The sequence below is a fragment of the Acanthochromis polyacanthus genome, chromosome 13 (genome assembly GCF_021347895.1).
Source record: "Acanthochromis polyacanthus isolate Apoly-LR-REF ecotype Palm Island chromosome 13, KAUST_Apoly_ChrSc, whole genome shotgun sequence".
In the NCBI taxonomy this organism is placed as follows: domain Eukaryota; kingdom Metazoa; phylum Chordata; class Actinopteri; family Pomacentridae; genus Acanthochromis; species Acanthochromis polyacanthus.
This window is the reverse complement of record NC_067125.1, coordinates 24,331,833-24,353,624: the sequence shown is the minus strand read 5'-3', so window position 1 is coordinate 24,353,624 and position 21,792 is coordinate 24,331,833. Positions and strand designations below refer to the sequence as shown.

The 21,792-nt window shown below is 38.7% G+C and overlaps 1 protein-coding gene and 6 non-coding genes across 7 annotated transcripts in view; 4 read left to right on the top strand and 3 right to left on the bottom strand.

Moving 5' to 3' along the window:
* Window positions 1–21,792, top strand: part of LOC110964311 (calpain-9-like) — a 55,624-nt gene that overhangs the window by 4,727 nt on the left and 29,105 nt on the right. The window contains 11 exon segments of the mRNA XM_051958134.1: window positions 2,695–2,764; window positions 3,483–3,601; window positions 5,156–5,289; window positions 6,186–6,357; window positions 6,506–6,577; window positions 6,776–6,867; window positions 7,861–7,935; window positions 8,952–9,112; window positions 10,684–10,841; window positions 19,172–19,286; window positions 19,289–19,379. Of these exon segments, the coding sequence (XP_051814094.1) occupies window positions 2,695–2,764; window positions 3,483–3,601; window positions 5,156–5,289; window positions 6,186–6,357; window positions 6,506–6,577; window positions 6,776–6,867; window positions 7,861–7,935; window positions 8,952–9,112; window positions 10,684–10,841; window positions 19,172–19,286; window positions 19,289–19,379 (1,259 nt within the window).
* On the bottom strand, window positions 11,784–11,856 carry trnak-uuu (transfer RNA lysine (anticodon UUU)). Its single transcript has one exon. It is a non-coding gene; the product is annotated as a tRNA-Lys (tRNA).
* trnak-uuu (transfer RNA lysine (anticodon UUU)) lies at window positions 13,173–13,245 on the top strand. Its single transcript has one exon. It is a non-coding gene; the product is annotated as a tRNA-Lys (tRNA).
* On the top strand, window positions 18,117–18,188 carry trnak-uuu (transfer RNA lysine (anticodon UUU)). The gene has a single exon. It is a non-coding gene; the product is annotated as a tRNA-Lys (tRNA).
* Window positions 18,763–18,836, bottom strand: trnak-uuu (transfer RNA lysine (anticodon UUU)). The gene has a single exon. It is a non-coding gene; the product is annotated as a tRNA-Lys (tRNA).
* trnak-uuu (transfer RNA lysine (anticodon UUU)) lies at window positions 19,946–20,018 on the top strand. The gene has a single exon. It is a non-coding gene; the product is annotated as a tRNA-Lys (tRNA).
* trnak-uuu (transfer RNA lysine (anticodon UUU)) lies at window positions 20,646–20,718 on the bottom strand. The gene has a single exon. It is a non-coding gene; the product is annotated as a tRNA-Lys (tRNA).

The window sequence follows — 21,792 nt, the reverse complement described above, 5'->3', positions numbered from 1 at the left end:
CAGGAAAATTTGTCCAAAGGCAGTAATGTACGACAAATTACAGTATTTTAAATATCTCTGAAAAACCAAGGAAATTATTTAGCTTAATGTAAAAAAAAAAGGAAGAAAACGTGTAAATTTCTTAGTATTTAACCATATTTTAAAACCTTATTGTTAAAATGTGGCTGCTTTTAGTCATTTATTAATATTTAAACCTGTCTGACACAGATTCAAACCATGGAAGCTTTCAGATTCACAGAGCTGTTTTACTGATAACCTTTAGTCTCTGTGCTTGTTTCACTTTCCCCCACTTGACTTTCTGCATCGCTTCTTCCGTAAAGCAATAAGAAACTAGAAAGGAGCGGCATTTTCCAGCAGGCTGCTGCACTGTCTCGCATTTTTAAAGAAAATAATGCAAATCTGCACAGAAAGTTCGAGTTTTTTCTGTTAACTTGCTCCACTTCTTCACCAAGTTTAATGAATCTCAGTCTGATAGTTTTTTTATCGTCCAAAATAAAGTGCAGATGCACACTAACTGTGTCAGCTTTAACAGATAAGAAGAAATTACTGCATTGAGGACAGTGATTTGGATTCTTTATTAATGTTGAAATCAAAATTTATGCTTCTCACATAAACCTGAGCATTAAAAACTAAATAGAAGTACTAAAAGATGTGGCTTATGTGAAAAATTCTGTTCTTAAACTTTAAAATCTTTTACCTTTTAGGTGTTATTTTCTAGTTCAGGATCACCAAAGTAAGAATGATTAGTAAATGTACAGTAAAAGCAATATTTTAATCAATAATCTGTTAATTTTTCTGTTATTTCTGTCAGTTTAATAACCAAAAATGCCTATTAAAGTCCATTTATCAAAACTGGTTGAAAGAGTCAGTTGTTATCATTGTGATGCCAGTTATTTCTCTTTGATGCCTGTTAAAACCACTTTGGACGTGATGGAAAAAGCCCTTAATGCTGCAAAACTGATCTGGTACCCACAGACGTTTTATCACAAGTGGATTCTGGAGTCTGAGAGTTGAAGAGGAAACCATTTTAACTAAATTTAGTCAAAGACAGCAGCATATTACTGCCTTGAGGACAGTGATTTCCATTCTTAATAGACATTAAAATCCACATCTAAGCTTCTCACATAACCCTGAACATCAAGAACTAAACAGAGGACCTAGAAAGTGTCGTTTATGTCCAAAGTTGTGATCTTACACTTTGATATCTTTTACTTTTTATGTGTTTTCTTGTTTTTGATGCAGCAGTATGACTCATTATTTAGTGTTTTTTTCCGGTTCAGAATCACCAGCGTAAGAGTGATCAGTAAATGTACAGTAAAAGCAATATTTTTAGTCAATAATCTGTTCATTTTTCTGTTATTTCTGTCAGTTTAATAACCAAAAATGCCTGATGTGTTTTAGTAAATGAAACCCAATTTAAGAAAACTGAGTTAAACTTTGCCTTCAGCTGCTGTTTCACACCATCGCATGTGAAGTCTGGTGTGTCAGCAAACAAGTTATTCCAACATTATGTAAAGAGCTTCCTGGTGTGTGTCATCCACAGCTGGCAGCTTTCCATTTAATGTGAATTTATCAGCTGTTTGTTTAGTTTCAGCTGTCAACATTTGAACCTGGATGACTTACAGGCTGTTAGCTGGAATCGGAATTTTAGTTAAGAAAGATGGCGATTTTAGTGTATTTAGGTGGATTTTGTGCAAATACGTTGAGCAAATCTGAGATAAATATGAGAGGAGAAGTCAGTCTGTTTAGTTTATGTTGTTCAAGGAAAATTAATCGTGAATAATCAATGTCAATAAAATGGTTTTTGGTCTAAACTGCCAGAAAACTGTGAAAAATATCAATCAGTTTTTGGCAAAACAAAAAATGACAAATGTCTTGTTTTGTCCACAACACAATGATACTCAGTTTACCATCACAGAGGAGGAAAGAAACCAGAAAATACTCAGATTTACAAGGCTGGAATCAGAGAATTGGATAGTTTAAAAAAAGTTGCAGATTAATTTAGTAGTTGACAGCTAATCGATTCATCTTTGTAGCTTTGCAGGTTTAATTTAATCTGAATGTATCTTATTTATCTATTTAGAAAGAAAGAAAGAAAGAAAGAAAGAAAGACAGACAGATCTCCACCTGATGTTACATAAAATGACAGAATGAGGTTAGAGGTAAAAACTCCTCCCTGCTAAAAAAACTCTTCCAGTTAATTATCTGTGCTGTGAATCCTGATGTATGCTGATGTATTTTGACACGTTACTATGCAGCCAGTCAACATTAATAAAACACAGATCCCGTTTGTCGACTCAAACACGCTGTAAAATATTTCGTCATTTCTTTTTGTCGCTTCTTTTTCACCTTATTTGTTGCAGCGCTCCAATGAGAAGAAAAACACACACTCTGTTGCAGGTTTATTACCACAAAAAAACACCGTTTTATATGACAAGCCTGCAAAAAGTGAAGGTTATGACGCTTTTAGTGAAATTTATTATCATATATGTCCTCCTCTGTGACCTTATCAGACTCCACCTTCATGCAGCTCCGTCACAGAAAGCCTCGCTGTGCCACGTTTATGCCACGTTTATCTGATGTTTAAATAATTAGCTGCCTCTCCCTGTTGGCTTCCTGTTCAGACACGTTAAATCTGCTTTCACTGTCACCGTCCGACTACTCTCATCTCTTTATCTTCGCTGCCATTTGCAGGAACTCTGTCCTTCTCCTCAGTTCATCGTGGACGGAGCTACTCGCCTGGATGTCTGTCAGGGAAAACTCAGTGAGTACGAAGCTCCTCAAGTCTCCCACAATGCACTTCTTTCACATATAAATGACAGCAACTTCAATAATTACGCCTATATTATGTATATTTGCCCTAAAAGGGGACTAAAATTGCAATCAGAGAGAGCTAATTCCTTGTGCAGCATCATTTACAGTCTGCAAACTCTTAGAAAATAACATTATAATGGAGTGTAAACCAGCAGAATAAGAGCAGATGTGACGGATCAACATCTTCATGAATAAAACCGGATGCACCTGCAGCTGATTAAGGGTGACATGCTGCTGGCAGCCTCACAGAGCTCATAAAAAACTCCTCATTCAGGGTTTTCCTGTTCAAAAACATCACATAAAGCATGATCAGTCCATGCACAATGAGTCACTTTTATCTTATTGGAGAATAATCTGTACATTTTTCTGTTATTTTTTGATGATTTGATGAGCAAAAACACATGATGGAGTAAATGAAAGCCCATCTACCAAAACTGGTTGAAAAATCATTTTGATGCCATTTATTGACCAAATCTGCTTTGGAAGGAGTGCAAAAACGTGCATATGCAAGAATATTAAAGGAAAAGGAGTCTAGTAGCTGTAGATGTGTCATCAGAAGTGCATTCAGGCATCAGTTTGATCAGATTTAACCAAAGATAGCAGCACATTCACATGGAAGTAGGGTTTTCTAACTATAAATGACCTTAAATGTCATCCCTTCCTTCCAGATGACTGCTGGCTACTTTCTGCCATCGCGTCTCTCTCGGTTCATCGATCTCTGCTGAAGAAAGTCGTTCCTCTGGAGCAGAACTTCCAGGACGGATACAACGGCAGCTTCACCTTCAGGGTAAACACCTGAACTCTGCTCTGAACGCCGCTGCCTTCTGCTTTCAGGTTGAACTCTCTGTCTGAATAGGATCCACAGTCAACAGCTTAAAGGGAACTCCTTCTTTTAATGTTGAAGGTGTTTGTTTAGATACAGTTTCTGCTTTATGACAGCTGTTGACAGCGACTCTTTATAACCTTTGAAAAGCCGGTGAAAGCAGAAGATCAGCAGCTTCATGTCATATAAAAATCAAACCAAGACCAGACCTCTTTTAAAGCAAATACAGAGACATTAATACGTGGTTTTATTCCATGCTGGATTGATTTCTGTAGAAGAAGATAATATTAGACCAATTTTAAAGTCTCTGTACTGGTTATCTGTTGATTTTAGGATTGATTTTAAAATCTTTTTATTGGTTTATGAAGCTCTTAATGATCTTGGTCCTTCGTATTTATCAGATTTGCTTTGAGAGGAATTTAATTTAAACCAAAAATCAAGAGAAAAACCTGTAAAGAGGCAGCATTTTGTTACTGTGGACCACATTTTTGGAATAGCAGCAAATAATGTTGATGTTTTTAAAGAGAAGATCTACTTTTTTAGTCAGGCTTGTGATTGATTTAATGGATTTTACTTTCTTTTTCTGGAACGAATTTTATTTACTGATGGCTCTATTTATGCACTTATTTACATGTTTTTGTCTATTCATGTTTCAATTCATATTTTTATTTAATTTTATTATTTTTATTTATACTATTCTGTGCATTCTAACACTATTTTCTCTTTTTTAATTCATATTTTTATTCTATTATTTTGTTTTATTTAATGTAATCTGTCATTTCTTCATTACATTACATTTATTTTTTATTTCAATTTTTTATTTCATTTTATTTCATTTTAATTTAATTTGTTAGATTTTCTTTTTCTTGTTTTTGAAATATATATTTACATTTTATTTTTATTATGTATTTTATTTTTTATTCACGTTAATATTAATATTTGTTTTGCTTTTTTAATTCAGATTTTTATTTTATTTTTTATTAATATTAATATTTGTTTTAATTTTTTAATTCAGATTTTTATTTTTGTTATTTTCATGAAATCTGTTGTTTCATCATTGCATTATATTTATTTTTTATTTAAATTTGAATTAATTAATTATCTTTATTTTTCAGTTAATTATGTTTAATTTGAATGCAATTTCTAAAAATGTTTTCCTTTTCTTGTTTTTTTAATTATTATTTTCCTTAAATTTTTATTATGTTTGTTATTTATTTTATTTTATCAATTCTTCTTTTTGTTTTAGATTTTTATTTGATTTTTTAATATATTTTTAATTATTTTATTTTATTCTAATATTAATATTTTCTCCACTTTAATTCAGATTTTTATATTTGATATTTTATTTCATTTAATCTGTTTTTTCTATTATTTTTTATTTAAATTTTAATCGTTATTACCTTTATTTTTTATTTAATTGTGTTTAATTTGTTATATTTTCTTTTTCCTGTCTTCAATGCATATTTTAAGTTTATTTTTATTATGTAGTTTTATTATATTTTTTGTCTCTCTGTGTAGTTCTGGCAATACGGTCAGTGGGAGGAGGTGAGGATCGACGACCTGCTGCCCACTCAGGACAACAATCTGATCTACCTCAGCTCTCCGGAGAAACACGAGTTCTGGAGCTCGCTGCTGGAAAAAGCCTACGCCAAGTGAGTCCTTGTCAGTCAGTTAGTGATCTTAATTACATGCCATGAATTGTGGCACTTTTCCAACGACCACATCAAAGAATATTTCAAATTCTGTTAAATTATCAGACCAGAGTGAAGCAGATCCTTTTAATTAAACTGTAAAGCTTCTGTGGCAACGCAGTTGGAATAAACTTTTTATTGTGTTTACTGGAAATATTTCAGAAATGAAGTTTATCAGGCTGGTTGTCATTTTGTTGCTGTACACTGTGCTGCACATTATCACTGTAGGGACTAAATCTGCCTTCAAACTGGCTCCGTTATTGATGAATACCAGATTAAAACACCACAAATGTAGTGATAAAACTCCAGTTACATCCAGCAGCAGTAACCTGTGTTTGCTTCAGCCAAAGCAGCATTTTAATGTTATGTAAAGACACTTTCCTGGACTAAATAAGCAGGTTTCCTCTGATAAGACAGAACAAACTACTGATTTGAATTCCCTTTGTGGTTACATGGAATTTCTTCTTGTACTTTTTCTATTTTCTAAATAACGGAGCAGCTCATATCCCACAATGCAGCAGTGCTTTTATACCCAGAACAGAATTAAATTAATGTTTTTAACATTGTCTTTCATGGCATTTCACTCCCGTAATGAATGGGCGCGTGACGAATAACACTCTTTAATGCTGAAATATGGAATTTGAAGGATCGCAAAGATTGATGTGGATCTTTTTGTCTATAAAACAGCTGCATAATCCAGATGTGCTGTTTTGTATAGCATCCAGACACTTTACTAACATACGCGGAGTTAGAAGAGTTTCAGTTTTTTTCACCATATGCTAAACGTGCTCCTTAAAAGACAAATGGTCGTCAATTTAGTTCACCAGTTAATCAAATTTTTTTTTTGTAAATCTCAGGATGAAAGGCGGCTACAGAGCTCTGGACATGGGTTTCCCTCACGAAGCGATGGTCGACATGACCGGTGGAGTGACGGAGGTTCTGAAAGTGGCGTCGCTGCCCAGAGACCTGCCGGCGTTCCTCAGAAACCTGCTGGCTAAAGGAGCTCTGATCAACTGTGCCAACTGCCAGGTAGAGTGAGGAGGTTAGCAGGGAGCAGGTGGAGGAACTTGTTGGGTCTTGTTTAGATTTTTGGACCTATTGAAAGTTTATTGTACGTATGAGTCACGTCGTTCTGTACTTTTCCTTGTGTCTGACTGGGCGGATGTTTTCCCTCCAGGGTCCTCTGGAGCAGCAGAGTGAGCTGGGAATCATGTACCGACATGCTTACTCTCTGACTGCAGTCGAGAAGGTAACCGTCTTGAAACAACTCCAGAAAACTGCTGAGATTCACAGTCTGAATATATTAAAAGCCTTCTGTGGAATCCAAAATCGTTTAGTGTCTGGTAGCAGCAGAAGTCTGATCACAACTATGTTAATGTGAAGCTGTAAAAACAGAAGCCTTCATGACCTTTTCTTCTCTCCATTCGTACTTCTGCTCGCCTGCCAGGTAAAGACGGCTCATGGCGTCGTAGATTTGGTGCGAATCATGAATCCTTGGGGCAACACAGAGTGGCAGGGGCCCTGGAGCGACCTGAAAGGGTTGGTACTTATTTAAATCATAGGGCTACACACCAAAATAGTCGCAAATGAAACTTTTATTCAGTGTGTGCAAGTTAAATGTGAATTGGTTGCATTTGTGTAAGTGCATGATGATCATTCAGAGTAATACGTTAGATATTGTAGTTGAAAATTGTGCTCTTTCTTCTTCATTATCTGAATTTATAGCGAAAAAACACTAAAAGTTTTTTCATGCACAAGCGAGTCTACTCTGAATAAATTAGGGATTTTATTTAAAAATGGTTAATGCATCTTTACTGATATCACTTCAGATTTGTTGGGTTTCTCTGTTTAAAGCTTTCACCTTTCTATGAGAAATGCTATAAGATGATGTTTGCTGTGAATTGGTGCCATATAGACAACATTTTATTGAGTTGAATTGTTATCACAGCACCAGTAATCTGTTTTCATACAGTATTTTTTCATGTAATGAAGAAAAGAAGACCAGCAAATTGTTTAATACCTGCTGTTTTCTTAGAGGTAAAATTAAGAAATGTATGCACTCATTTATCAGATAAGATGAGATAGAATAAGATGAGACAAGAAAAGAAAAGAAGAAAAGATAAGATGTGGCTTTAATAATCCCACAGTGGGGAACTTTGCGGTGTTACAGCAGTAAATAGTGCAAAAATATTGAGACAGAAATGAAAAAAAACAACAAATAAACAGGAAATATACAAAAGAATGGTTGATATAGTGCAGATTTCTTTGTGTGTATAAAATAAAGATATTTCACAGGTTACTCTGTTAGTAGAAACACAATAGTGTTGCATTAAGTGTTCAATAGTTTTAATAATGCTAATATTGCAGACATTTCATTGATTTTTGCAGAGATTTTTCTTTAAATGTACTCAAATGTTTTAATGAAGCACAGGTTTAAATGCATTTATTTATACTAGAGTGAAGTAGGACAGTTTATTTATGTGCATTTTGAGATAAAAATATAAACTGTGTCCTGTGTGTTTGTGATTTCAGTCCAGAGTGGAACACAGTGAGTGTGGAGGAGCAACAGCGACTGGACCGAGTGAGGAGGGAGGACGGGGAGTTCTGGTGAGTTTCTGATTGTTGCGCAGCAGCAGCAGCAGCAGCAGCAAACACCGCTGACGACTCTCCACGTCCGCCTTCTGCAAACAAAACAGCAGAAGCCACCGAGCAAACAAGTCGGCTTAGCTTCATTTTTTCTCACGTTACTTTCTCATTTGTCAAAGATACACAAACCAGGGACTCTATGAAGATACTGACTAAATAGTGCAAAGACTGAAGCTCATAAAACTTTTTAAAAACACGAACAACTGATTGGTCACTTAATCTTGTTTTTCTCTGTCAGGATGTCGCTGTCAGACTTCAGACAACACTTTGAGTTGAATTGCTATCACAGTACCAGTAATCTGTGTTTTCATACAGTGTTTTATCATGTAGTGAAGAAAATGTCTGTGATGTCAAGGGTTTATAAAAAATAGTCAATTCTTTAATACGTGCTGTTTTCAAATTAAAATTAGGGAATATATATTCACTCAATTATCTCAATAAGATGAGGCAAGATGAGATAAAATAAGATGAGATAAGACAGATAAGATGACATACGATGAGATGAGATAAGATAAGATACTACAAGATAAGGTAGGAGAAGATAAGATGAGGTGAGATAAAATGAGATTAGATGATATAAGATAGGACAAGATGAGATGAGATAAAATGAGATTAGATGATATAAGATAGAACAAGATGAGATCAAATGAGTTTAGATGACATAAGATTGGACAAGAAAAGATGAGATTAGATTTGATAAGATTAGCAGAGACTATATAGGATAAGATGAGATAAAAATGAGATGAGATAAGATCAGATCAGATCAGATAAGATACAACAAGATAAGATGACATACGATAAGATTAGATGCGATACGATAAGATTCAATTCAATTTTATTTATATAGCGCCAATTACAGGTCAGAATGTCTCAAGACAGTTTACAGAACCGATATGCCTGATGAGATGAGATGAGATGAGAACTTTTTGTAAACTCTAAGAACTGGTTGGTCACTGTACCTTGTTTTTCTCTGTCAGGATGTCGGTGTCAGACTTCAGGCAACACTTTGAGATGATGGAGGTTTGTCACCTGACTGAAACTCTCAGCGAATCAGGCTCCAGCGTGTCGCCGTGGTGCTGCATCATGCATCACGGAAGCTGGGTGCCGAACATCACAGCGGGAGGCCCTGCACAGAGCGGTGAGACAGAGGAGGATGATACAGAATTTATATTACAGTTGCTTGATGGTCCCAATGAGAACAGCAATAGAAGAATGTCATTTTTCCCTCTCTTTTCCTCCAGCTGTTGCTTCTCTCTGTCCTTCCATCACCTCTCGTATGATATTATCAGTGATAAAGAGCTTGGGGTAGGAATACAAACAGTACAGTTCCTTTAACCCATAAGAACCCACGGTGACACCAGTGTAACAAGCACTTTGAGTGCCCCAGTCTCTTCCTTGTAAAGCTTTATGTCTGACCTTAGCTCATTAAGTCCTTTAAGGAAAAATGGGTCTGGATTCTTATGGGTTAAAAGTGTAAAAGGTAACAAAAATTTAAATGCAGTGATATCAAAAACATATTTTGTCAGGAATAGCCGAAAAATGAAATGAAAACAACTTTTCATTACAAAAATATTGCAAGAAAACGACGTCACCGGGTCATTTTTGACCCACTCATGCATGTCCCTAATAGGTAAAGGTTCGCACAGTTTAATTTGTTTTACTGGCGTAAAACTCGTAGATAATATCGCCAAAGCTTCCATGAAAATACAACAAATATATCACAGTAAAACAACACAATAAAAGCAAAATTAAAATATCTGTGAATCCAATCACCTTTCTTTGCACCACCTCATCGTGTTTCTAGACATTGTTTATACATTTTCTTGTTCTGTGTGTTTTATTTTTTATTTCATTCTGCTCTAACTCAAGGAACAGCACCATAATCTCATTTTGTTGTTGTCTGCAGCTGTACAATGACAAAATGAATCAATAAATGATTACAAACAGGAAACAAAGCTGAATAAATCTAAAATATATTATAAATAAATAAAGATCTAACATTATATAGATAACTCGAGATTATGCAACAGTGCATCTTAGGCAATGTTACACTAAAGTAATGTTATTAATTGTACAAAAAGTTACTTTCTATTGGGAATAAATAAGTAAAATGCATTACTTAAAAAAAACATAACAACTAATGTGTAATACATTTCTTTTTTTGAGTAATAACTCCAACACTGGTGATGATTTAGAAGATAATAAATGTTTCTGTGCCACTTATGCAACAAGCTTTTATTCTCTTACTGCTTTAAATTTAACCACATCAGCGTAGGAGTGTCTTTTTTTCTAATCTGTTCCCAAACGTAGCTCTGATGTTCTTTTGCAGCTTTTATCTGAATATCATAAGTCGGCTGTTGTTTGGAATTTCTTTGCACATTTATCGATATAAACGACCGCAGGTGCTGCAGTCAGAGATAATCCTCCTCGTTGATTTATGTCGCATCTGTTTATAGAATGTCAGGCATCTGCTCTTTAGTAGGATTAGTTTCAGCTCTTACTAGGTTTGGACAAGTTTATTTGTGTTACAGCCGAGTAGAGCCAAAGGACACTGTAAAGGTCTGTGAAGGTGTGATCAGATTTAGTCTTATTTTTTGCAAATCTACTCAGACAAAAGCTCCTGTTGATCTAATTGTGATGGATAAGAAGAGGTTAACAGCAAATTTAAAGTGTGTGTGCGTTTGTGTGTGTTTGTTTGTTTGTGTCCAGGTTGCTTTTCGAAGAACCCTCAGTTCTACTTCATTCTGTCGGAAGTGGACCGCTGCCCGGACAGATCTAAGAAGACCTGCTCCTTTGTCCTGGCTCTGATGCAGAAACACCAGAGACGTCGAGGCATCGACCTGGCCATCGCCCTGCATGTTTACCCGGTACACACTCACTCACACACACACACACACACACACACACACACACACACATGACGTCAGTTAGTAATTAAATGACATATTGGAAACCAAACAAGATTCAACAATCACAGAATCACCTTTTAAATGTCAGTATTAGGGCTGGACTTTAACACGTTAATTTTGAATAATTAATCACAGACTGCATTGAGCTTGTTGGGTGGAAATAAAACTTCTAAATGTCAGCTTGGATAAAAGCGTGGTTGTGTGGAGGTGCCCAGGTAGCTCAGCTGGTTGAGTGGGTGACCTGTAAATAGGGGTTATAGTCCTGGACGGGTTCAAACGCTTGGGTTCAGGTCCAGCTCATGGGCCTTTACTGCAGGTTGTGCCCCCATTCTTCTTCCCTACTTTTCTGTCTGACTCTTGACTAACCTATCTAAAAAGCTTGGATTAAAGTGTGGTACTGTGCAACAAAGAATTTTCTAATCACCTCAATGCAAAACATGTAGCTGTTAGCACCAGAGCTAACGTTAGCTACGACAGTCTTGCTACCGGCAAACGGTGTAGCCATCCCATAATAGACCACTTTAGAAGACACTGATAAAAGACGTGTTTTAATTTAAGGACTGATAAATATCAGCAGCCTAAATAATATCAGGCTGTCAGGTGTAGTCTTTAATGACTTCTACTAGTGTTTCCTATTAGTGTAAAACATCAAGTACAAAGGTTCCTCACAAATGGAAACTATTATAGATGTGATTTTTTTCTGAATAGATGATGCTGATAGGGACAAATGTAGACAATAATATGAGTTTACGGACTGTTTGAGCAGAACGTTGTTTTAACAAATGTGTAGTTGGTTTCTTTCATTTCCGTACAGAGCAGCCTGTTTGATAATTTGTTGTTTCGAACATTGACGTAAGTAGTGATAGACTCTCTTCCACAACTTATATTTAAGAATTTTCTTGCCTGAACAGGGACTTGAACCCTGGACCCTCAGATTAAAAGTCTGATGCTCTACCGACTGAGCTATCCAGGCTCTGTATCTGCAATCTAAACATTCAATTCTCTGGATAATATGTACTATAGAGGTCAGTATTTTGTGCTCAATTTTGGTTGCATATAAAATGCTTTTTAGAGCCTGGATAGCTCAGTCGGTGTTGATAAGCAATGGTTTATTTCAGGTAACCTACTGATGTTTAGAGTAGAAATGAGACTGGAGTGAACTCCTCGGTCTAAAAGTCAAATGCAGAGACTTAGTTTCACATACTGAAGACCTTTACTGTTTCTTTAAGCTTTAAGGTCAAAGATATTGAATCAATCTCACTATCCACCTATCTGCAAGAGGTCAAGACAGTACACCTACACTGAAATATATGGTACATAATATACCAAGATTTGAGTGTACGAGTGATTACACAGAGCCTGGGTAGCTCAGTTGGTAGAGCATCAGACTTTTAATCAAGTCCCTGTTCAGACGAGATAAGTTTGAACCGGCGATAAATAACAGTTGTAAGAGAGACTCTACATTTCACTATATGACTACAAATGGTTGCAGCTAAGGGTTTTTATGTCAGATTGGTCACTGTTGTTAAGAAGTAAACCATTGTAGTCGTTCATGCTTGAATCATAAACTAAAGACAAGAACTTTCAATCACGAGTTGTGTCGGAATTGAATGAGAACACTGAATCTGATCAACAGAGAACTGCAACTATGGCTGAGATTTAGTAGACAACGGTCTGCTTTAGGTCACCCACTGATGTTTAGAGTGGAATAAACGACTGTCTAAAAGTTAGATGCAGAGATGTAGTTCTAGATATTGAAGATCTTCCTGTTTCTTGAGAGTCATGATTCTCATGAGAGGCTCCAGCCCCCCCATGACCCTAGTGAGGATAAAGAGATTAGTGTCTCAATGACACTACCTGTTTAAATAAAGGTTAAATAAATACTATATACAGCAGTGTAGTATTTCATGCTTGATTTTGGTTGCATATAAGATATTTGTCAGAGGCTTGATAGCTCTGTTGGTAGCGCATTGGACTTTTAATCTGAGGGTCCAGTGTTCAAGTCCCTGTTCAGGTGAGGCAAGTTTTAAGCCAGTGATGAAAAAGTTGTGTAAGAGAGTTCAGTCAATACCTGCATAAACTTTCAACCTATTAAACTACATGGATTGAATGTTTATGCACTATTGACTACACTGAAGAGTATTGACACAATAGTCACGGAGTTCTTTAGCACAACTTTTATTTATTGTCAGTTTAAAACTTGGGTTGCTTGAACCCTATTGTCTCACTACACTGACATATATAGTAGGTACTGGCTTGAGATTTTAGTATATAGACTTACCTTGCAGGGCCTGGATAGCTCAGTCGGTAGAGCATCAGACTTTTAATCTGAGGGTCCAGGGTTCAAGTCCCTGTTCAGGCAGGACAAGTTTTGTACTCAACATGAGGTAGTCTTCTGTTTGAAATATTTACATTCTGCATCACACAGATAGATGATTTGAACCACCACTGTTAAACTGGAAAAATCCTCAACACTATTTATGATGTGGTATTGTGAGACATCTCCTCAGAAAGTTTCACCACCATTAACATGTTGAGTCATTCCTTGTTCTTGGGAAACCCCGAACCATTCACACCCCAAGGCGACTATTGTTTCACTAATGATCCATTAGCAATGTAAGTTAGAGTAGACTGTTTGCATCTGAGACTCTCAATCAGTCAGTGAAAGCAAAATAATCCTCTTAGATTAGAGAAACACCTTCTGAAGTGCTTTGGAAACTGAAAAAATCAAGACAAGGCGGTCCTCTGTATGACATATTCAGATTCTGGATAACATAAACAGATAGTTTGAGCCACTAGTGTTGAACTGGAAGAGCCATCATCTAAACAGAGGATGGGAGTCTACAACACCACTTATAATGTACTTATGATGTGGTGTTGTCAGATGTCTCCTCAGAAAATTTCACCACCATTGACATCTTGAGTCATTCCTTGTTGTTCTTGGGAAATCCCAAACCATTCACACCCCAGTGTGACTCTTGTTTCGCTAATGATCCATTAGCAATGTAAGTGATCCATTAGCAATGTAAGTTGAGGTTGACTGTTTACATCTCCATCCATCTATTCTCTATACACCACTTTATCCTCACTAGGGTCGCGGGAGGGGGGGAGGTGCGGGGGGGGGGGGGGGGTGCTGGAGTCTATCCCAGCTGACTCAGTCGAAGGCAGGGACAGGTCACCAGTCTGTCGGAGGGCTACATATACAGACAAACAATCACACTCACATTCACACCTACGGGCAATTTAGAATAACCAATTAACCTCAGCATATTTTTGGACTGTGGGAGGAAGCCGGAGTGGGCATGACTGTTTCCATCTGAGAATCCAGTCAGTCAGAACTGTAGAAGCCCTTTGGATGAAGGTGAAACATCTTCTAAAACCAAAAACTTAATTTGTCTATTGGTATTACAGAGAAAATTCAGTGTCACTTTTTAAGTATCATGTTTGAATAAGTGAAGTTTAATGTAGCCGCAAGGGGACACAAGCCAGTGTCTTATTGTGCCGGTCCCAAGCCCGGATAAATACAGAGGGTTGTGTCAGGAAGGGCATCCGACGTAAAACTTTGGCCAAATCAATCATGCGAATCAAATGTATGACTTCCATACCGGATCGGTCGAGGCCCGGGTTAACAACGACCGCCATCGGTGCTGTCGACCTACAGGGTGCCGGTGGAAAATGGACTACTGTTGGTCGAAGAAGGAGGGGAGGAAGGTGTGTTCGTAGGAAGAGAGAGAAGAGGAACACCAAGAGTCTAGGACTGAGAGTAGGGACTTTGAATGTTGGAACTATGACAGGAAAAGATAGAGAGCTGGTTGACATGATGCAGAGGAGGAAGGTGGACATACTGTGTGTCCAGGAGACCAGGTGGAAAGGTAGTAAAGCTAGAAGTTTAGGAGCAGGGTTCAAATTTTTCTATCATGGTGTAGATAGGAAGAGAAATGGAGTAGGAGTTATCTCGAAGGAGGAGTTTGTTAGGAATGTCCTGAAGGTAAAAAGAGTGTCAGATCGAGTGATGAGCCTTAAGCTAGAAATTGAAGGTGTGATGTTCAATGTTGTTAGTGGGTATCCTCCACAGGTAGGATGTGAGCTGGAGGAGAAGGAGAAATTCTGGTTGGACCTTGATGAAGTGATGCAGAGCATCCCTAGAAGTGAGAGAGTTGTCATTGGTGCAGACTTCAATGGACATGTTGGTGCAGGAAACAGAGATGATGAGGAGGTCATGGGCAGGTTTGGTATCCAGGAGAGGAACGCAGAAGGACAGATGGTAGTTGACTTTGCAAAAAGGATGGAAATGGCTGTAGTGAATACTTTCTTCCAGAAGAGGCAGGAACATAGGGTGACCTATAAGAGTGGAGGTAGGAGCACACAGGTAGACTACATCTTGTGTAGACGGTGTAATCTAAAGGAGACCAGTGACTGCAAAGTAGTGGTAGATGAGAGTGTAGCCAAACAGCATAGGATGGTGGTGTGTAGGATGACCCTGGTGGTGAAGAAGATGAAGAGGGCAAAAGCAGAGCAGAGGACCAAATGGTGGAAGCTGAAAAAGGAAGAGTGTTGTATGACTTTCAGGAAAGAGTTGAGACAGGCTTTGGATGGTCAGGAGGTGCTTCCAGATGACTGGACAACTACAGCAAACGTGATCAGGTAGACAGGTTGGAGAGTACTTGGTGTGTCATCTGGAAGGAAAGGAGATAAGGAGACTTGGTGGTGGAATGAGGAGGTGCAGGAGTGGATTCAAAGAAAGAGGTTAGCTAAGAAGAAGTGGGACACTGAGAGGACTGAAGAGAGTAGACAGGAGTACAGGGAGATGCAGTGTAAGGTGAAAGTAGAGGTGGCAAAGGCCAAACAAGGGGCTTACGATGACTTGTATGCTAGGTTGGACAGTAAGGAGGGAGAGACTGATCTGTATAGGTTGGCAAGGCAGAGAGACAGAGATGGGAAGGACGTGCAGCAGGTTAGGGTGATAAAGGATAAGGATGGAAGTGTGTTGACAGGTGCCAATAGTGTGATGGGAAGATGGAAAGAGTACTTTGAAGAGTTGATGAACGAGGAAAATGAGAGAGAACGAAGAGTAGAAGAGGTGACTGTTGTGGACCAGGAAGTAGCAAAGATTAGTAAGGATGAAGTGAGGAGGGCATTGAAGAGGATGACGAGTGGAAAGGCACTTGGTCCTGATGATATACCTGTGGAGGTATGGAAGTGTCTCGGAGAGGTAGCAGTAAAGTTTTTGACTGGGTTGTTCAACAGGATCTTAGATAGTGAGAAGATGCCTGAGGAATGGAGGAGAAGTGTGCTGGTGCCCATCTTTAAGAACAAGGGAGATGTACAGAGTTGTGGCAGCTACAGAGGAATAAAGCTGATGAGCCACACGATGAAGCTATGGGAAAGAGTAGTTGAAGCTAGGCTAAGGGCAGAGGTGAACATCTGTGAGCAGCAGTATGGTTTCATGCCAAGAAAGAGTACAACAGATGCAATATTTGCTTTGAGGATGTTGATAGAGAAGTACAGAGGAGAAGGAGAAGGAGCTGCATTGTATCTTTGTAGATCTAGAGAAATCTTATGACAGGGTGCCCAGAGATTAACTGTGGTTTTGTATGAGGAAGTCTGGAGTGGCAGAGAAGTATGTTAGAGTGGTGCAGGACATGTATGAGGACTGTAAGACAGTGGTGAGGTGTGCTGTAGGTGTGACAGAGGAGTTCAAGGTGGAGGTGGACCTACATCAGGGATCAGCTCTGAGCCCCTTCTTGTTTGCTATGGTGATGGACAGGATGACAGACGAGGTTAGACAGGAGTCTCCATGGACTATGATGTTTTGCAGATGACATTGTGATCTGTAGTGAGAGCAGGGAACAGGTGAAGGAGAAGCTAGAGGCGTGGAGGTTTGCTCTGGAAAGGAGAGGAATGAAGGTTAGCCGCAGCAAGACGGAGTATCTGTGTGTGAATGAGAGGGACCCAAGTGGAAGAGTGAGGTTACAGGGAGAAGAGATCAAGAAGGTGGAGGATTTTAAGTACTTAGGGTCAACAGTCCAGAGCAATGGAGAGTGTGGAAAAGATGTGAAGAAGCGTGTACAGGCAGGCTGGAACGGCTGGAGAAAAGTGTCAGGTGTGATGTGTGATAGAAGAGTTTCAGCTAAAATGAAAGGAAAGGTTTACAAAACTGTGGTGAGACCAGCCATGTTGTTTGGTCTGGAGACAGTGTCCCTGAGGAACAGACAGGAGGCAGAGCTGGAGGTAGCAGAACTGAAGATGCTGAGGTTCTCTTTGGGAGTGACCACAATGGATAGGATCAGGAATGAGTACATCAGAGGGACAGCACATGTTAGAGGCTTTGGAGATAAAGTCAGAGAGGCCAGACTGAGATGGTTCGGACATGTCCAGAGGAGAGAGAGTGAATATATTGGTAGAAGGATGCTGAGTTTCCCACTGCCAGGCAGGAGGCCTAGAGGAAGACCAAAGAGGAGGTTTATGGATGTGGTTAAAGAGGACATGAAGGTAGTTGGTGTGAGAGAAGAGGATGCAGCAGACAGGGTTAGATGGAGGCAATTGATTCGCTGTGGCGACCCCTGAAGGGAAAGCCGAAAGGAAAAGAAGAAGTTTGAATGAGTGAAGTTTGTACAAGAATTCAAAGAAAGTCATGCTGTGTCTAACCTGGCCACCTCTCTGAACCCATAAACCAAAATTCAAGAATGTAACCGTGCTTGTCAGACATAAATCTAAGTCGTTCCTGATCTGGCACTTTTACAACTATTATTACTGTAGAATGGGAAACTTGGCATTTTCACAACTATTCACATCCAGAGGCATGTGATAGTTGGTTGGTTGCCTTGGCTCTGAAGAAAACACAGATACCTACAGAGGTGTAACATTTATGACTTTATAAATATTAACAATCTAAATTTCAAAGAGGCAACTGTGGCAATAAGCATATGGACATGTGTGAAGATCTTCAAGAAGTAAGAAAAGAAATCCAGTTGCTGTTTCCTGAAGTGCTTAGCTTACCAATGTCTGTGTCCCATTGTTTATAATTTGGTTAGTTGTAGGTTTCCTATTCAAGATTAAAGACTTTTCTCTATTTGAGCTCTGGTTTTATCCTGTGAAATGAAATAGCTATCTGAGCTATCCGAACAGTGCTTGTTGTGCAACCCAGTGCAGTGATCTATTTCACACCTACACTAAAGTATGTACGGTAGTAGATAGTAGCCCAAGATTTGAGCATTTAGATTGCTAAACAGAGCCTGAATAGCTCAGTGGTAGAGCATCAGACTTTTAATCTGAGGGTTCAGGGTTCAAGTCCCTGTTCAGGTGAAGTGAGTTTCAAACTAATGATGAATAAAAATGGTTTGAAGAGTCATGCAATACCTGTATCAACACTGAACACAACAAACCACATGACATATAGGGTGTATGTTACATTACATGGTCTGCAAACTAATGAGGTGTCACTAATACTCTACTCAGAATAGACAATAGTCATTTATATAATTGGTTATAATGATTCAGACACCATTAACGTCATGGGTCACCAATGACCTGGCAGTTTCACAACCATTCACGCCTCCAGGATCGTCACTCTTAGGTTGTTAACTAGTCATTAGCATGTGAATTAGAGTGACTGTCTGAGACTCTACAGTCAGTTACAACTGCAGAAATTAAATGTCTTCAAGAACCACATTGCTTTTATTGAAGTGCTCAGAATTTCTCTCGAACTCACATCTAAAACAGTATATCTAGATTTAATATGACTGTGAATTTTTAAATGTGGCAGTTAATTAATTATTATGTTCACTACAGCCTGTATGTCATTGTGTTGAATGTCAGCACAGGTATGGACTTAACTGTCTTGCACAACTTTTACTAATTGTCAGTTTGAAACATGTCTTGGCTGAACAGGGACTTGAACCCTGGACCCTCAGATTAAAAGTCTGATGCTCTACCGACTGAGCTATCCAGGCCCTGCGCAAGATGTCTACAAGCCCAGTTGTCTAGCTCATATCAAAATCAGTGTACTTTCTTCATGTTTTCCTCAGTTTTGGTTGCACAAACTGCATTTTTCAGGGCCTGGATAGCTCAGTTGATAGAGCATCAGCCTTTTAATTTGAGGGTCCAGGGTTCAATTCCCTGTCAGGTGACATTAGTTTCAAGATGCTTTGATCAAACATTGCTCATTCAATGCACTTTAAATCTAAGGGTTTATTTGTGTGTATCAGACTGCCGTCACTATAATTTAGTCTTCGGTGCTCTATCTGTACTGTGTTTGTACATTTATATTCTATGTCTTGTCTCTCCAGGCCCATCCTAAGAACACCTACCTGTCGCCTGACGACCTGAGAGCCCGTCCCCCCATCCGCTGCAGCCCCCAGTACTCATCTCGTCAGGAGGTCGTTCTCCGCGACTCGCTACCACCGGTCGTTACATCATCGTCCCCTCCACCTCAGAGCCCAATCAGCAGGGAGATTTCCTCCTCCGGGTGCTGACCGAGCAGGGCAACGCCGCCATGTGAGTCACAGATTTCTTCTGGGATGACATGCAGAGTTAAAGTCATCTAAATCAATGTTTCAGAGTTTATATCATTAAGGGCACACAGCAGCAGGTCAGGAGAAGTGAATGTTTTTGATTTATTTGTGGTTCTAAACATAATGACTCCATATATTGGTATGTTTCTTTCCAGGCCAGCTCAAAAACCAGCTTTACAAGAAAACTCTTCGGTAACAGAGGTATGCACCAGTTAAATCAGTTATTTAAATGAATTATCAAAATGTTCACCAACTTGAAGTAGACTGCACTTCAAATTAAAAGTCTGATGCTCTATCGACTGAGCTATCCAGGCTCTGTGTGTGATCTTTATACGTTCAATTCTCGAGATAATGTCCACTGTATACGTTTCTGTGTTCTGATGCTCTACCAACTGAATCCTGAATAAGAAACATACATCTAAGCATCTGCGCTCTGAAAAGTGTTTTATATGCAACCAAAATCGAGCACAATGACTTAATTGTGTTAAAACCTTGGATGATACAGAAGATATTATCTCAAGATTTGAGCTTATTAAATTCGTGCACAGAGCCTGGATAGCTCAGTTGGTAGAGCATCAGACTTTTAATCTGAGGGTCCAGGGTTCAAGTCCCTGTTCAGGTGATGTAAGTCTTAAAATGATGATAAATGAAAGTTGCATAATGGAGTAAGCCTGATGATTTACACAACATATAGCCTACACTGGATGTCGAACTGTATCTACACCATGAAACTAACTATGCATTTGTTCAAACCTCAAGTGTTGCTTCAACAAACAATTAAAAAAATTTTTAGTTCAGTAGTTTATCTTCATATTTACTAACTGAGCTATCCAGGCTCTGCAAAGGAAACCCAACATGTTCACATCTCAGGATAATACCTACAAAATACTTTAGACAAAAAGTCATTATACTTCAGTCTGCTACAGTGCAGTGAGTCCGTGTTCATGTTACTTGTGAGAAGGTTTTTCAGTCTGTAGAGTGTTTGCTGTGCTTAAAGTCATGGTCCAGGATTCAAGTCCCTGTTCAGGCGACTTATTCAAGTGCTTGTTAAACACAGAAATGTGAAAAATGCCATCTGTGGCGCTGACTTTTACTCTTTAAATGTCTATTTGGGCATTATACAAATACCTGGCAGGGTTCTGTCCTGCAGATATGATTTGATGTGATGTTCAGTGCAGGCTGTACATCATGTTGTTGATTGTCATGATCTCTGTTTCACAACTTTCATTTGTCAGTTTAGGACTTGTGTCACCTGAACAGGGACTTGAACCCTGGACCCTCAGATTAAAAGTCTGATGCTCTACCAACTGAGCTATCCAGGCTCTGCACAGCTTCCCTACAAGCTCAATTCTCAAGCTAATATCTACTACGTACACTCCAGTATAGGATTAGAAGAAATCAGTGTATGCTCACATTTTATCAGGGCCTGGATAGCTCAGATAGGTGGAGCATCAGACCTTTAATCTGAGGGTTTATAGATGCTTCTTACACAAAGAGATAGCTGTTTCTTCTGAGTTTAGATAATATGTGGACAAAGATAGTTTATTTTTACTGGGACTAAAATGAAAAATCCCATTATTTGCATGGTTATGGGCCTGTCAGTGAAAGGAGATGTTTGTTTTTAAAGTCAGACTCTGTATTTTCTTCCCGCAGCATTCGTTTCCTCACCAAGCTGCTCTTCCTTCACCTAAATCTACCAGACAGCTGTTCAAGAAGCACTGCAACAAGGTGGGATTTACTTCACCAGCCGCTTTACATTAAAACTGAGCTCAGAACTTTCCTACTGCAGCTCTGAAAATGTCAATACTGAAACTATGTCCAAAAATCTGAGTGTCTTGTGTTGTGAATGTTTCTTGTCTTCAGAAGGGATTCTGCAAACCGCTGCATCTCTACAACCTCCTGACTGAGGCCATACAGGGAGGAGGTCAGTTTATTCTCTGTCTGCTTTCGGGCGTGGATTACCAAACTTGTTCTGTCTTGTTTCTTATTTCAACATAAGATCGTTTCTGAAATTTAATCCTCTCAGTGCCTGGAGGAACGAGTCGCCTTTGTTGTTTCTATACAGTTTGTACAGAAAGCAGCAGTGACGCTTTCTCATTGAAACAGCACAAAGTATTGTTTGTTTTGACCTTTTTACTGAAGAACATGTTTGGACTACAGCTGTAAAGTAGGTTTTGGAGACGGTGACAGATAGTTTAGTGTTTTACAGGGCTGATGAGGAGGTACAGTTACCTTCCTTAGGAACCAAACAAAAAAAGGATGTTGGTAGATTTGCATTTTGGTGAAAACAGCCCATTTCCAGGCTCATTAACACAACAACATTGGTGTTGATGACACTGATAGGTGGGCAGAGTAGTTCTCAACACCTCAAACATTCACCACATGAGTTTGCAGCT